This window comes from Cetorhinus maximus, chromosome 27 (genome assembly GCF_964194155.1).
Source record: "Cetorhinus maximus chromosome 27, sCetMax3.hap1.1, whole genome shotgun sequence".
Lineage (NCBI taxonomy): Eukaryota > Metazoa > Chordata > Chondrichthyes > Lamniformes > Cetorhinidae > Cetorhinus > Cetorhinus maximus.
Window position 1 is genome coordinate 18,967,725 of NC_135905.1, and position 17,851 is coordinate 18,985,575.

General features: G+C 40.8%; 1 protein-coding gene across 3 annotated transcripts in view; it reads right to left on the reverse strand.

The window, feature by feature from the left end:
* Positions 1–17,851, reverse strand: part of ogdhl (oxoglutarate dehydrogenase L) — a 137,335-nt gene that overhangs the window by 47,184 nt on the left and 72,300 nt on the right. For all 3 annotated transcript variants that reach the window (XM_078530842.1, XM_078530843.1, XM_078530844.1), the window contains exons 9-14: positions 11,157–11,336; positions 7,676–7,804; positions 7,363–7,542; positions 5,222–5,374; positions 2,577–2,679; positions 2,044–2,172 (exon numbers count right to left, since the gene is read on the reverse strand). In XM_078530842.1, the coding sequence (XP_078386968.1) occupies positions 2,044–2,172; positions 2,577–2,679; positions 5,222–5,374; positions 7,363–7,542; positions 7,676–7,804; positions 11,157–11,336 (874 nt within the window). The remainder of the gene's footprint in view (positions 1–2,043; positions 2,173–2,576; positions 2,680–5,221; positions 5,375–7,362; positions 7,543–7,675; positions 7,805–11,156; positions 11,337–17,851) is intronic.

Genomic DNA, 17,851 nt, shown 5'->3' on the forward strand with positions numbered 1-17,851 from the left:
CAGTGCAGTCTTCAATGCAAGTCCCAACGCTGCCATTTGGCTACTACATATCTAGAAAAGGTTCTTTACCATTTGTGTCAAAAATGGTGTTGCAACTTCAGGATTTGTTGCAGAAAGCCATTAGATCCTCATATTTAAGGATGGAGACTATGTTCTGTACTGTGCCATTGCTTGCACCATTTTTTGCAATACAATTCAACTGGAAAGAGACAAGAGGAAACAACCACTGGTGCCCTAACAGTTGCTTATGAAATCTGCCTGGTCCTCTCCTGAGCCACTGTTAGCCTATCAAAGACCGAGGGGAGAATTTTCTCCCTGTCGGGCGGGCCGGTCGAGAGCGGGCGCGGACAGGCGCAGAGCCCAATCGGCTGCGCGCTGTCATTTTACGTGGGTGGGCCAATTAAGGCCTGCCCAGCGTGGCATGCACCTAGAAGTGCTCAGCGCTACCTGTGCAGGCAGGGAGAGGAGGGAGAGACGGGGTCTGTGCAGTTTTAAACTTGAAAAAAAAAATTATTCAGACATGTCCCCTCATGTGACAGTGTCACATGAGCTGGGACGTATTCATGAATTTTCATTAAAATTTTTATTTAATTGATGAAACCTTCATGAAACCTCATCCTGCCTGTGGATGAGGTTTCATGAAAAATGCGATGGGCTCTTCGCCTGCCCGCCAACCTTAAGGTTGGGCAGGCAGCTTTCTCAATAGGGTTAATTAGTTTAATAATGGCTTTAACAGGCAGGCGGGTGCGCAGCTGACTGCAGTGCGCGCCCACCGAACGGAAGATCAGAATGATGCGCGGTAACGTCGGGGTGTATGCCTGACGTCACCGTGCATCATTTTACACGTTGGCGTGCGGGGCCTGCCCCCGCAAGCCAAACACAAGATTCTGGACAAAGGACTGAGTCTAATTCACTCTGTCAAGCATAAATGATCAGTGGCAGCCTGAAAAATGGTGTTAGGTCATTTACTGCCCCATATACACTGGCACCCTGGCCACCATCTTGGGTAGGGTCCAAAGATGGCAGGCTTCCTGGTTCAGGTGGAAGGCTACACCAATGTGAAAATCATGGTTCTGTAATATATATGAAAGCTCAGGAGTAGGGAGATTGATTACAGGGTTCTTACAATCACTCTCGCTGAAATCTGATAACAGCGCAGAGCACAAATTGAACCTGTGATCTTCCTGACTCATTACAAAGCTGGCAGTTGGGTTTCTTGCTCTTACTTTGTTTTATTGTGCTCCTATTTCATCCAATTTTTTTTTATAAGCTTCTGAAAAATCTATTTATTGGTTGCATCAGTTTAAAAGTTGCAAATAGTACTTCTGTAATACACAGTAAAAGACCAATTATATTGGTGCACAAGAAACACTCTCAGGCTGGCAGGTCATTTCAAAGGTACAACATGAATCATATTTTATATTTCCTTCTTTTACATTAAAATAATTAAACCCACCTGCGACCACCTTTCTCCAACTCTGCTCTGTTTCATCCAGTGACAGATTTGTCACTGTACCAAGCACAGCACGGATTGGGGGTAGGGAAAGGGCACAAACTGCAGATGGCCAATAACATACAGCTGTAGTCTCATGCATAAAAAAGACCGATGGGGTAATATGAATCCTACTCTACTCAAAATGTATTTTATTTGAATATTATACATAAGCGCTTGTATTTGGCTGGCTGACTCTGGTAAGTTCACAATTAAAGCAACTCAACATTCGTGCCAAATTAGGGGAGCAGCTCATTTGTGCTCCTTTGAACAGCAGATGGTGTTTGCTTTGACCCACTGCACCTTTTCAGTCCACGTCCTACTCCACAGGCAGTTTAGCCAGCCGAGAGCTAATACCATGAAGTTTCTGATACAATGTAATATTGATAAACAAAAACAGAGAACATTCATGTGTAAACCTGAATTAAAAAATACAGCAGCACATACCAAATATTATTAATCTCCAAATTATCAAAACCATCATTGCATAAAATAATTTCATTTACCATGTTGTCACTTAATAAATGGGATTTGTTAACATATATACATACCTCCATGAATGGTAAAACCTTCTATAGGCACTGAGCTGGCTACATTCCCAATATGCTGCAGGATTTCTACAGAAAGGCCAGTTGGAGCACAAGTCATACTCTTTGGCTCTCCGCTCTGAGTAAAGAAACCTAAGGTAAAAAGTGTTTTCATCTTCATTAACTTGATGGTACAATGAAAAAATGATGGATTTCACTAAAAAATTAACTGCTAATTTTCAGTACTTTGAGGTATCATTTAACACTGCTAATATTAATCAAGACAAGATCAATGCTTATTTTGAGATGCAGGTTAAATACATTCTAGCAAGGACTTGACATTCTAAACCGTAAGAATGGAAGCCAGTTTAATAACTTATTTTTGTTTATTTTCTATTTTTAAAAATAAACTCTTCAACTACTGTGTTCTATTGTGCGCTATCAGGTTCTACTTGCTTATTTTTACACATTTGTGTAAAATCATAGTTTATCACTATGTATGTTTAGAACAAGTCTTAGAACAATATCCTCCAGTAAGGTTATCAAATTTTGCTCACCTAGCCAAGGGGAATCTAGCCATTCTTTAATTTGATGAATTTTCTCATCTTTCGCTCTGGTGTAGGCTTCCTCACAAATCCTGTCATAGACTGCTATCTCCTCCTAAAAACAGACAGATTCATTAAATGCATACATCAATTTATGTTAACCCAGCAACAAGATCTGCAGGTTACATGTCTTGAAAAGTTTACAACCTGTTAACCAAATTACAACTTCATACTTATTCATTTAAATCACTATCTTAAGCCACAAGTTATTTACTGGCAATTTTATCAGTGTAAAATTCTTAAAATATTTTCAGTTTCTGATTGTCTAATGGTACAGCACGTTGGGGTAGATGTGGGTTCATTCCTGCAATTTACAGAGCTTAACTGTCCGACAAAGAGGAGCTACCTGAAGACCAGTGGTGGAATTTTACGGCCCTGTCATGGTGGGGGTGGGGCCATAAAATGCGACAAGCCGTTCAAAAGTCCATTGACTTCGATGAGACCATAAAATCTCTCAGATGTAAAATTCTGTCCTGGGTGTTCCCCAAAAGAGATGTGGTGGGGGGAAGGGGGAAAGGGGAAAAAAAAGTCACTTTTGAACTTCCTGGCAGCACTGACAAGAGTTCTGGCTGCACGTGACAAGATGGTGGCATGGTGATAATGTCACTGAACTAGTAATCCAGAGGACCCAGGCTAAAACTCTAGGGACATGGGTTCAAATCCCACCACAGCAGCTAGCGAAATTTGAATTCAGTTAATAAAATCTGGAATATAAAGCTTGACTCTGTAATAGCGGGCAGAATTTAGCCCTTGGCTGGCTGGCAGGCGGGGCCCACCGGCTCAGCAGCTGGCGGGCAGCTGAACCCTGCCGCCGAAACGGGGCCCGCCGCCATTTTGAGTGGGCGGGCCAATTCGGCCTGCCCGACCGGAAGCACTATGCGCTTCCTGTTCCCGGGGGTGGCGGGGGGGGGGGGGTAGAGGGAATCCCCAACTGTCAAAGTGCACACTGCTCCCTGAGGCAAAGTCTTGTCTCATGGAGTTTAGTGAAAGTTAAGTAAAGTCAAAAAATAGAGACATTTTAAAATTATTAACATGTCCTCCTCATGTGACAATGTCACACGAGATGGGACATGTTGATAACAAACTCATAAAATTTATTAAAAATTTTTACAAAACGGTAATGAAACTTCATCCCGCCATGTAATGAAGTTTCATTAATAATCTATAGGCCGCTGGGGCTCCTGGCCTGCCCGCCTGCCTCAAGGTTGGCTGGGCAGGGCATTTAACTACCTTAATGAGCCTGTCAATGGCCAATTAAGGCTGATTTCGCTGTCCACCCGCCTTCCTTAAGATTTAAATGGCCCGGGATGACATCATTCTCCAGTAATGTACATAACATATCAAAATTACTGGAGAATATCAAAAGTTTGGACAGGTTTTATTCTTTCATGGGATGTGTGTGTCGCTGGCAAGGCCAGCAATTGTTGTGCATCTCTAATTGCCCTTGAACTGAGTAGCTTTCTAGGCCATTTCAGAGGGAAGTTGAGAGTCAACCACATTGCTGTGGATCTGGAATCAATTATAGGCCAGACCAGGTAAGGATAGCAGATTTCCTTCTCTAAAGGACACTAATGAACCAGATGGCTTTTTAACAACAATCAATGATAGTTTCATGGTCACTGGCCAGGATTTTCCCCTCGGCGATTTGGGGGCAGGGCCCGCTCCCAAATCGTTATGTACATTACTGGAGAATAAGAAACATAGGGAGTATTAATATGGAATTGCAAACATGGATTAATACTCTAAATTCAAAAACAAAGAATTCTAAGAGCAATCTTTATAGCATCAAGGGGCCCACATAAGGGGCTGTCTTTAATGGAAGCAACAGGGGTCTTGCTCTCCAACTGAAAACCCCCATGTTGCTTCTATTTGGGAAGTCATGCCACATTAATTGCCAATCAGACACTTAAACTGGGCAGCAGCTGGCCTTCCCCGGGATCAAGGACTCTAGAGGCGGAGTCCTATATGCTGAGAGCTTTCGGCCAATCAGAGGTTGGCAGCTCTTCATTGTTCGGCAACGCCACAGCGAAGGTGGTTGCTGCTGTTGGTACTATACCCATCCAAGGCCCAAGTTCGCCAATGGACCCAGGCACAGGCGAGTGATGGTGGGAGGGAGGGGTCATTCGAATGAGGGGGAGGAAGGGGGGGCTTAGCAATAAGGGCTAAGGTTTGGCTCTCTGCGAGCACCCCCTTCTCGATGCCAGATCCCTCAAATCAGGCACCAAATGCTTTTTAATAATGGATCCTCCCTGGAAGCCCAAAAGTAACCCCAGCAGGGTTTACTTTTCGGGCCTCCTGCATGGCAAGTGCCCCGCCCTCTGTTGGGTGAACACCAGCAACAGCAGGATGAGGCTGTTAAGTGAGCTTTGGTTCTCAATTGGCAGCAGGGTAGGAAGGTCATCCACAGGCCTTCCTGCTACAAACTTAATCATGGCAGATGCAGGAAGGGGCGGGGTCCTCACCTTCCGTCCGATTAAATGCCCCCCACCACCAAACTTGCCACAGGGGCCTGCATTAAATTTCACCCAAGCAAACTATATTACTGCATAAAGACTGCTAATTTAAGATACAACTGGTAATTGGTATACAATACAGACCTCATACTCCTGTAGTGTCAGAACTCCTTCAGATATTAATTTATCTGCATACTTCTTCAGAACAGGCACCTGCTGCTGGATTTGCTTGTACATCAGAGGCTGTGTGAACATTGGCTCATCCATTTCATTGTGTCCCCTTTTACGGTAGCAAACCTACCAGTTGACACCAAAATGAAAGATATAATTATCTGAAAGCAAAGCTATTATTGTATTATACCTATGTACACATTCACTGCCTAATAAAATTATCACCTCAGATGAGTTGTCAACAATAATTAAAAACAAATAAATTGTTCAGCATTTATGCTAGAATTTGTTTAAGAAGCTTAATTGAAAAGAAAAAATCAAACATGTCTATTTTCACTGCCCTGCCTTGATCAAAACATTCAAACACCTTCATGAGCACTCTAAACACCATTTAGTGAGCTATTTAAAAAGAGCTGACCATGTATTTTTGATTATTTTTTTCATGTTCATTGTCTGTTCTGAGGTGAGATGTAGCACATCCAGATGCCAGCTGAAGCTCTCTCCATTCTGCCCAAATCTATGCATTAACTTCCAATCGAGGACACGAGTGCAAAATTTTCCATTTCTCACAACAGATCCGCCTGAATATTTCCCGCATCGGGCAGGATCGGGGGGAGAGGACGGACCAACTCTGCACCGCCATTTTCCGCAGGCGGGCCAACAAAGGCCCACCCAGTATAATACGCGAGTGGTAGCACTCAGCGCTAGCTGTGTGGTCTCGGTGGGAGGAGGGAGAGTCGGGGCCACCACTCTTTCACGCGGATCTCCCTGAGGCACAGAGCTGCCCCAGGGGGATTGAAGTGCTTTCGAAAACAGTAAATGAAATCAATAAAAATTTAATGAAACATGTCCCCACCGTGAGATGAGATGGGACATGTTTTTATTTTTCAGGAAAACTTATTATTTAATTCATAAAAGCTTTAGGAAACCTCATCCCGCTTGTGGATCAGTTTTCCTAAAAAACTTAAAGGCCTTTTCGCCTGCCCGCCAACGTAAGGTTGGACGGGCAGCGTAAACTTGACATTAATTACTTCGTTAATGGCGTTAATAGGCCTATCAATTATCGGCGGGCGCACAGCCGACTCTGGTGCTTGCCCGCCAAACGAAACGTTGCGAGACAGCGTGATGACGTAGGGACGCAAGCCCGTCATCGTGTGTCATTTTATGTGCCAGTGTGTCGGGCCCGCCCCCACACGCCAACTGTAAAATCCTGGCCATAAGCTTCCTTTCCTTCTAAAGGAGGATGACCAAACTGCAAGTGGTTTAATGTTGTGGTTCAGATACTAGGAACCCGATTTTGCAAATAACCTTTACTGCCAGCAAACCGGTATGTCTTTCATTCTGGGCTGTATTTAAACCGCAGGCACCAGAGATACGAGGATAGCCTATTAAACTACTGAGCTCCCCAGTTCCACATCTTTTCCTCTCATGTTTCTAAAGCAATTTGGCAGCCAGAAAATAACTACATCAGTGTCCTAAAGATGCAGTCCTCCAGGCATTAAATAATATTACTGCCTGCCCTTTCAGTTATACAAAATTACTAAATTTTAAAGAACAAAATACACTGAAACATATAATTTCAGTAGATAAAAGAAAAAAGGCTAATTTAAAATTTTTAATAAAGGAAAAAAAAACGTTTTTAGGGCATGTCCCCTCATGTGAAACTGTCACATGAACTGGGACATGTCTATGAATATTATTAAAAACTTTTTCAAACCTTTAAAAACCTTCATGAAACCCCATCCCGCCTGTGGATGAGGTTCCATGAAAAATGTGAAGGCCGTCTGGGCTCTTCGCCTGCCCCCTGCCGACCTTAAGGTTGGATGGGCAGCTCAGTTTCTTGTTTTAATTGATAGTTAACTGGCCTTAATAGGCCTTTGACAGTTCAGCGGGTGCGCACCCACGTTGGCTGCGTGCCCGCTGAACTGAAAATCTGAATGATGTGTGGTGATGTTGGGACACCCGCCCAACATCACCGCGCGTCATTTTACGCCTCAGCGAGCACTATCTCCCCCCCCCCGCCCGAGCTGAAGATTCTGCACATAGTTTTCCTAATATACGTGAAATGATGTCTGTAACATTTCAAATTCTGCAGTATAATATCTTGTAATTACCAGATCGATTATAACATCCTTATTGTACGTGCTCCTCCACTCTGCAGCCACTTTACACACATAGGTCACTGCTTCCGGATCATCACTATTCACATGAAAGATGGGTGCATTCACAACACGTGCAACATCAGTAGGATATGGAGATGAACGGGCCATACGAGGATCTGTAGTAAACCCAATCTGCAACAGCATGTGACTTCCAATATTAATATCAAATGCATTTCACTGATCAGAAACAATTCAGCAACTCACTGATACACATGTTCCACAGCCATATTTTATTGCGTATTAACTGGGATGTGCCTTTTCTTACCTGGTTATTCACAACTACGTGGATAGTACCATGTGTAGTATAGGATGGGAGGTCACTGAGATGAAATGTCTCATACACAATACCCTGGCCAGCAAAAGCAGCATCCCCATGTACAAGGATTGACATAACCTTTAAATTTAAAAATAAATTATTTTCTGTATTAGTCATTGCACTCTTCTATCCGTGTTGTTAAAGGTACTAAATTACACAGTTGAATTCATACTTTTTAAAGCTGTAAAACCTTGGTGAAGAACTAAGTCCAATCCTGATACAGTAGCTTCTTGTACATCATTTTTAAATGGATAAGCCCCATGCAGTCCAAGCCATAATACACTTTTTTTTAAAAAATCACCTTCCTGTTGACTATGAATCAATAGAATTCAGTTAACTATTCCTATCTATACTTTTGACTGGTACAACTTTGAAAGCAAATGTTATTTTGCCTCCTCCTCTAGAGACACTCAGACTTCATCCGGATAATTTGCTCTTAAGCTCCATTTAATGGATCTCTGTCTTCAGGTACCATGCCCTAAAAAGGTGCTGGCGACCATGGCCCTCCATGTTATTCTAGCTCTGGAGGCATGGATGATCTTCATTGGTGGTAAATTCATCAAGTTTGCGAGGGTCTTTAGAAAGATCGTTCTTTGTCTATCTCGATCTCTTTTACCTTCAATCTTTCCCATTAGCATCAGACTTTCTAAATCATGATTTCTTATTACGTGCCCAAGAAATTCCAGCTGTCTCTTCCTGATCTTGGTCTACAGAGTTCTTTTGGTCTCAGATTTTACTAGCGCCTCTTCATTGGTAGTGTGACTTGCCCAAGACATCTTCATTATTCGCCTCAAAAACCACAACTCTGCAGCCTCAGCTCTTCTCTGCAATGCTTCACTGATCGTCCAACACGCACTTCCATATGTCAAAATTAGCATTCCCGGATTCTCAGCTTTGTTTTCATGGCTAATTTTGAGTTGATCATAATCTTATTCATTTTTTGAAATGCATCTTTGGCTATTGCAATCCTTCGTCTTATTTCTTGGTCACATTTTCCGTCCAATGTTAACATACTTCCTAGGGAACAAAATTTGTCTAAGTGTATCACCTTTTGATCTTACATTCTGGTATGGCTTTCTTTTAGGATACTACCAGACATTTTGTTTCCTTAAAATTTATGCTCAGCTCTTTCTTCTCACTTTCACTCACTACTCTATACAAAATCTTTTTCAGTTTTTCTTCAGAGTCAGCAATAAGAATGGTATCATCAGCCATCTCGTCTTATTAAAGTTGCAACCTCCAATTAATAATCTAGGAAGGTCTTCAATCTCTGAGAATATTTTCATTATACAAGTTGAATAAATATGGGGAAAAAGCACACCCTGTCTTTTATGGCCGAAGTTTGTTCCCAATAAAGATTTCTCATCACTCTAAGATCTTAGCTATCAAGGTCAAAAGACTCTTAACATGTTCATCAGTTCTTCATGTTTCACCTTATCAAATGCCCTACTATAATCAAAACACATGAATACTGTCAGGAACTAGATATAGTTTAAGTAAGTTGCATTTGTATTTGTGGGTGTTAGGAATAAGCTATAGCTTTAACTTTAAGTTTTAGCTTTAATTTCTATTTCTGTATTTGTGTGTTAAGAGAACCTGAGTTTTAGTTTAATTTTAAACTGATAGCTGCAACTCTGGGGGGGAGGGGGGGGGGTTTGTTTATATACTTGCATTCTAATGAGGTTTTATGGCTCGAAGTAGAAAAAAAACAATGCTGTTGCCTGGCAACAAGGGAGGTCCACAAAGACTGAAGAAGCAGATTCGAGTTCAGTTGGAAGGAAGTGTCAGAGCAGGCAGGACATGATAAGGAACAGAGAGCAAATCCCAGACTAAAGAAGAAGCCCAAAAACCAAGGAGTATGGACAAGAAAATTCCCAAGACGACAGCTAAGTCAAGGAACAAGGACAGGGATCGAAAACAGGTCCGGTTCAGTGAAGAAAAGAAGTAAAGAGCAGAGGAGAAGGCTCCAAGTTAAAGAGAGAAAGCTTCAAGAAGCAGACGAAAAGCAAAATAGGCTTGCGAGAAGCCAGAAGATCCAAGGAGACTGCCGAAGGTCTCTAACTCTTTACTATGGGTGTGTGAAGCAGTGGTGCTCTGTAGACACGGCTGAGCATCTGACAGAGTGCGTGGAAGGCAAAGCTTAAATACATGTGGCGATCCAGGGGAGAGGAACATCGGAAGGAGAGATTAAAATCCTGAAAGTGGACCCTTGTGGAAGGAATCAGAGAGAAAGCATTGTTCTGGAGAAGATTCCAAAGTGAGTTCTTCGGGAGTGGGGAGCAGAAACTCTCATGTGAAAGATGGAGTTCATTGAGACTGGTTGGCTCACGGTGTGACAAGTGTCTGGGGGAAGCTGATGGGAGATCCATAACATCTGTTGGGGTGACTTGGTTTCAGTGTGTGGCGTGCCTAACCACAGGTCGCCAATCAGTTAACATGGACTGTGTACTTACTGTGAACATCAGGCTATAAGATAGCTTTTGTAACTTATATTCAGATTCCTAAAGATAACACATCTGTAAAGATATGGTTGTGGGTGAAGGAGTATTGTAATATAGTTCATCTTTTCTTGTTTATTAAATGTTTTATTCTTTCATTAAAAGTTCATCAGCTGGCTCCTGTGACTCTGTTCAGTAGCCACCCTCCAGGTTTCTAAACAAAAAATAAAAGTTAGGATCTATCAAGCTGGGTTCCACCCTGGGATCTGACTTGCCCAATAGTAACATCAGCTGTGATGATGGCAATACATCTTTTTTCATCTCTATTGTTCTTTCTAATTGCATGCGTACAGATTTCAAAAATACCTTCCTTCAGTGATCATCTGAAAAACGTAATAAAAAACCAGCTGCTATGCCCAATTATTTTATCTACATCCATTAAAAGTAGCATCAAGAACCAAGGTTAACTGACTGGAGCTCTCTTGCTGGAAGCTGCTGTGTTCTTCTCTATCTGCTCATCAAAATATCCATCATTGGTATTCCGAGTAGGCCACATTTCAAATATAAATGTCTAAATTTCATTTATACAGCTATGCACTGGTTGGCAGCCCCAATACAATGAAAATTACACTACAATATTGCAAAGGGAATTAAATATTTTAGTAATTCAGGAAGGAGAGTCTCTTATGTGGAATCTTGTTTAATGCCTTGTGTAAGTCCATATAAACTGTGCCCGTAGATGTTGCTACTACTTAAATCACCTCTTCAAAAAATTCAATCAAGTTCTTAGACATGGCTGACCCTTTACAAATGCAAGTTGTTGAATTTCTGCACTTCAACTTTGACTTAACCGTTCACTTCAAGGCATTATGATAACCTTTTTTATCAAATAAAAAAATATTAAATACAATTAAGTAGCTTAAATAACAACAAAAGTTGATATGAAACAAAAATTGTTTCCAATTTAAAACAAAAAATTCTCTCCCCCTTACCTTTTGGCCTGTGGTGTCTCCACAGTAGAACTGTACTGCTTTGGTTTTTCCCTGTACCACTGGGTTCACTGCTTCAAGATGCGAGGGATTTGCCATAAGTGACATGGTAATGTGTTTGTTAGTCGTTCGGTTGATCCTTTCTTGGTAAACACCCAGATGGTACTTAACATCTCCTGATCCCTAAATGATGCATTATGGAAGTTGCACATGATTGCTCATATTGATATAACTACTCTTAATCCACTGTTAGTTCTTAAATAAACTGTGTCATAAAACTGTAGGCAGTTGAGGCAGTCAGAACCAAAAACACTGTATCCAACAAAAGAACAAATACAGAAAAATTACAAGATTCAACAGAAGCTGCGAAAGCAAAGCAAAGCAACGATTGGTGGAATTATGCTAAAATTGATATCTTAAGCACCTTTAATTTACTGTGCTGTCATATTCTGAATGTTATGATTTATTAATAACTTAGATGTTTAACATAGCTGGTGTACAATTATTTAGCATTAATTATGTTTTTTTATAGCTGAAAAAGAGATGTTTCGTCTTACAAATTGTATTCTTGTACGCATCAGGACAATGAAGGAAAACAACAAATTTATACTGTATGAGATGAGAATGGTGATTGGTTGGCAAGTGGACTCCGATTGGAAAAGGCATTGCCATGAAGAATGCACCAGTTGGTGACTGACAGTTAACTGCCAAGCATCGTTTGAAATTTAAACCAGGTAGCTTGACATTGATTGGTGAAGGCATTGCCCTAGGGGATTGAACCAGCAAATGGCTGTCACTTATTTTGTTTAGCTGAAACAGATGCAATGTGTACACATGCACTTTCTGTTTGCAGTACAGGCAAATGAGCCACATTGTGAGCTCGACTGACAATCTTAAATTGGTTGTCAGCATAACTCTTAGCACACTGACGATTAGTTAGTAAATGTTGTCCAATCGCAGAATCACATCTAATGTTGGACACTTGTTTTGAGTTTTGAAAGCACGGGCTGGTTGAGTATGGTCTGTAACTTGCCCGTTGCAAACAACGGAAGGGACATGCTGTTTGATACGACCCACCAAGCTTTTATGACACAAATGAGTAACATGGTATATGAATTTCAGTGCCTGTGTGATGCTAGGTATGTAGGCCGTACGTCCCTTACATTGTATTCTTGCGAATTGCCCTGATGAGTACAAGATGAAAAGCTTCGACAAAATGTCTCTTTTTTCAGCAATACTCAAGTTCTGTACTATCGAATGACTATCTTTGGTTTTATAAAAGATGATATCTTGGAAGGCAACATGAAGCTAGACTTCATTCTTTTCCCCTCAGATGTTTGTTTTAAAGCTTGTTGCTAAGCCTAGATTTTCAAATCAAAACTATATTAGAACATAATTCATTTTTAGATTTTTGGATAGTAATTTTATGACAACAAAATAGAGGCAAGGAAAAATATTCATGTTCTGCTGAACTGCGACATCGAAGTACTGGAGATATGTTACAAAATTATAGCTTCAAAGCAACAACTTCTCAAACTACCGGCAATCACTCAAGAATTGAGGCAGTTTACCAGAAAGTTGATCAGTTACTCATATTTTGAAATATGAGAATCACTAAATAACCTGCCCCACTGTCAGATTTAAATCAAATATGAAATGCAAAAGTATTAACTTCAAAGATATTTACAGCATATTAAATTCACTGATACCAAATGGCTCCCATAGTGGTTTCCACTTTACAGCTGATTTTGGAAAAAAATGTTTAAAACAAGTTTACAAGGTGTTATGGCACAGTGGATGGTAAATGCTGAGCTGTTCAAATCCCAGAGGGAAACCTGAAACAACTGCCACAACTATTTTACAATTTGTATTTATTTTGAGATGCATGCCTTGAATTCAGTAGCAGAGTCTTAGGCCAGGATTTTCCCCTCGGTGATTTGGGGGCGGGGCCTGCTCGCCGAGGGGAAAGTGACGCGGGATGACATCAGGAGGAACCCCCGACGTCATCCCGGTCCTTTTAAATATTCACGAAGGTGGGCAGTCAGCAAAATCAGCTGTCCGCCCACTGACCTGTCAATGGCCAATTAAGGCCATTGACTGGCTAATTAACGTTATTAAACACCCTGCCCAGCCAACCTTAAGGCTGGCGGGCAGGCCAGGAGCCCCAGCGGGCTGCAGATTATTAATGAAACTTCATCCACTGGCAGGATGAAGTTTCATGTCCGTTTTTAAAAATTTTAATAAGTTTTATGTGTTTATTATTAACATGTCCCATCTCGTGTGACATTGTCACATGAGGGGGACATGTTAATAATTTTAATATTTATCTATTTTTAGAATTCACTTACCTCTCACGAATCTCCCTGAGACAGGACTTTGCCTCAGGGAGCAGTGTGCTCTTTCGCGCGCATGTGCGAAAGAGCGCACTTTGACAGATGGGGATGCCCTCCACCCCCCTGCACAGAAAGGGCATAGCGCTTCCGGTCGGGCAGACCGCTGGGCGGGCCTTAATTGGCTCGCCCACTCAAAATGGCGGCGGGCCCCAGATGCCTGCCCGCCGCCGAGCCAGTGGGGCCCGCCCGCCCATCAAGGTAAGAATTCTGCCCTTATAGGTTTCTTAAAAACTAAATTAAACATTAATTAATAAAAAAAATATTTTAAGCACACACATAGGTTTGCAAATTATTATAACTCCTAGCTCCCCTAGTTAATTTAACGCCCAGTTACACCTCCGTTAAGGCAGTAGCAAAACATATAGATTTTAAAAGACCCAGGCAAAGTAACATGATACCCTGAATAGTCGAATTCAAAGTGAGTTTTCTTCACTTCAGTTCATGTAGACAGCAACTTGAGGCTTAGAGGCTGGAGGCTTTTCACACTTGTTAGGTCTTGTAATTCCTTCTTCTTACACAACGTCATCTCCTTTATACAGGTTTCTCCCTTTCTAATGTAAACCACATTGTCCCAATATGTCTTTTCAACTCCACTTTTCTAATAATAAAAATCTTTCACAGTACCAATTTTATCAATAAGCTTTGGGAAAAATAAACACACTGGGCAGAATTTTGGGCTGCCTCAGGGAGATCGCTGAAAGGCTGGCAAATATAAAAATAGAACAATAAAAAATTCATTAACATGTCCCCCTCATGTGAAAATGTCACACGAGATGGGACATGTTAATGAAATAAACAAAAACTTTATTAAACATTCTTAAAACTGCTATCAAACCTCATCCCACCACTGGATGAGGTTTGTAAAAAACATCACCTACCGCCTGCCCGTTGGGCCCGTGCGCCGAGCTGATGTTCGCACCGGCCCCTCAAAATCATCGACGATTGGCAAGTTAAGGGCCTTAATGGGGCCTTTAATTAATGGCGGGCGCACGTCCCGCTGCATAGCGCGCCCGCCGACCGAAATATTGTGATGCCGCGCGCTGAAGCTCGCTGGACATTTTAAGCGCTGGCCTGCGGGCTCCACCACCCGCACGCCAGCCAGAAGATTCTACCCACTGTTTAGCTTCTTCTGACTAAGCGTAACATTTCACCACCTCTTTTGAAATTCAAATTACACTAATTTATCTAAAAATGCAAATTTTCCCTTTACACTCCACATTCTAAAACTTAAGCTATTTAACATTTCAAACCTAGCTTATCTTCTGATACATCAAAGCCTACAGACCAGCTGTCTTCAATTCAATTAAATCCCACACACACACACAGACCCCACTATCCCTACCTTACAATAAATTCCAATAACATTTTGAAAATTATATTTTCCTGACAACTCCCCCTTACTAAAAAATGAACTGTCATAATTTAAAACGACAGCTTCATTTTCCTACCCCATCTTACATTACCTCCTATACTTATTATACTATTACATTACCGGATGCATGCATTAACATAGCACAATATATTTACAAACAAAAACAAAAATACCTGGAAAAACTCAGCAGGTCTGACAGCATCTGCGGAGAGGAATACAGTTAATGTTTTGAGTCCGTAAGAGTTATACGGACTCGAAACGTTAACCGTATTCCTCTCCACAGATGCTGTCAGACCCACTGAGTTTTTCCAGGTATTTTTGTTTTTGTTTCGGATTTCCAGCATCCGCAGTTTTTTGCTTTTAATATATTTACAAATCCTTGATATCAACAGGTATCTTTCCAATCCAGTGTCCAGGTTTTAAATGTTCAATTTTAAACTTCAAACTCTTGACAATGCATCTGCAATCAGGTTTTCTCGTCCAGTCACATGTATAATCTGTAGATTAAATGGTTGCAGTAATAAACTCCATCTGAATAGCCTTGCACTTCTGTCTCAAAATTTGTCCAGAAACTTTAAAGGATTGTGGTCTGTATAAGCAATTGTGTCTGATGAATTGTTTGCAACGTAAATTTCAAAATGCTGCAATGCTAATACCAGACCCAAAGTTTCCTTTTCGATCGTTGAATATCTTCTCTGTTGTACATTCAACTTTCGTGAAAAATACCCTATCGGTTTTTCAATTCCATTTTCATCTTCTTGTAACAATATGGCCCCAATGCCTATATCGCTTGCATCAATGGCCAACTTAAATTGCTTGGCATAATTGGGTACTGCCAAAACTGGTGTTGTAGTTAATATAGTTTTCAAACTGTCAAATACATTCTGATACTCCAGTATCCATTGAAACTTCTTGTTCTTTTTTAATAGTTCAGTTAATGGAGTAACCACACTGCTAAAATTTGGTACAAATTTCCAGTAAAACCCACTCATGCCTAGAAATCTCAAAACTTCTCGTTATGTTATAGGCATGAGGAAAACCACAATAGCCTTGATTTTTGCATCTCTTGGGGAGCCACTTTACCATGTCCAATGGTATGGCCTAGATATGTAACTTGTGCTTTTGCAAATTCACCTTTAGCTCATTTCATCACCAAATTAGCTTCTTGCAATCGACAAAACAATTCTTCCAGATGCGGTAAACGCTCCTCCCATGTCTGACTGAAAACTATCAAGTCATCAATATAAATGGCACATTTGCTCAGACGTGCAATTACTTTGTCTGTCAGTCTTTGAAATGTTGTAGGTACATTTTTCATACCAAAGTAAACTGATACCAAAGCCAATATCTCCTTTGCTCTCTCCAATAACAGTACCTGCCAAAATTCTTTCAGCAAGTCAATCTTTGTGATAAATTTTGATTGTCCCACTTTCTCAATGCAATCTTCTATTGTATCCGTGCTATAGGATACAAATCCGCTTTTGTCACTGCATTCGCCTTTCAATAATCCACTCACAGTCTGTGTTCCCCATCCGGCTTCGGTGCCAGCACAATAGTCGAACTCCAGTTATTGCAACTAGGCTCAATGATATCATTTTGAAGCATGAATTCCACTTCTTTCTATACTTGTTATAATTTTGCCAGATTTAATCTATAAGGATGTTGCCTTATCAAAGATGAAACTCCAACACATACATCATGAATAGCTAAATTTGTCCTCCTCAGATTATTCCCACAAATAGCTTCATGTGACTGCAACAGCTTCCCCAAATCACTGACGCTTGCCTGGAAGGTAACTCAATATTACATTTAAAATTTCAAGTACTCCCTCATTATCCAATTTGATTAGAGGAAAATCAATTTCAGAATCCTGTATTCCTACCTCTTTCTCATTATCTACCACCGCTAATATCTTATGATCCTCTTCCCTGTCAAAGTACCTTTTAAGCATATTTACATGACATACCCTCTGCTTCTTTCTTCTATCTGGAGTATTTATTAAATAATTTACTTCACACAGTTTCTTTTCAATCCTGTAAGGCCCACTAAACCTTGCCTTTAACGAGTCACCCAGTACTGGTTACAGAACTAGCGCTTTCTCCCCAGCAACAAAACTACGAGCTGTAGCTTTCCTGTCTGCCCTCATTTTCATCATTTACTGTGATATCTTTAAATGTTCCCTAGCCAACTCTCATGCTCTGTCCAATCTTCCTCTGAAGTTTGATACATAATCCAGGAGAGCAGCTTCTGAATTCTGACCCACTAATTTCTCATGAATCAATTTCAGTGGTCCCCAGAAACTAGTTCAAAAAGGCTAAAACCAGTCGATGCATTAGGAACATCCCTAATAGTAAACAACAAGAATGGAATTACCCCATCCCAATCCTGTGGATAATCCTGACTATATACCCTCATCATAGTTTTTAAAAGTTTGATGCCATCTTTCCAAAGTCCCTTGTGACTCAGGATGATAAGCAGTTGACTTAAACTGTTTTATACTCAAACTGTTTATTACTTCCTTAAACAGCTGTGACATGAAATTTGAACCCTGATCTGATTGTATTTCTTTTGGTAAACATATCTTATAAAAAATGTTAACTGTTCCACAATTTTCTTTGTTGTAATATTTTTCAAAGGTATTGCTGCAGACACATTCATTATTGTCAGCAAAGACTGATTTCCACTTTTAGTCTTTAGGAGGAGCCCTACAAAATCAATCGTGATCCTAGTAAACAGTTCTTCAAATGCTGGAATTGGAATTAAGGGTGCCAGCTTAATCACTGCTTGTGGTTTCCCTATCACCTGACATGTGTGACATGTTCTACGGAATTTGACAACATCCCTATGCAATCCAGGCCAATTAAAACGTCTTGTACTTTCGGCTGCACATTTCTAATTCCTAAATGACCCCCATTGGAATTTTATGAGCTATC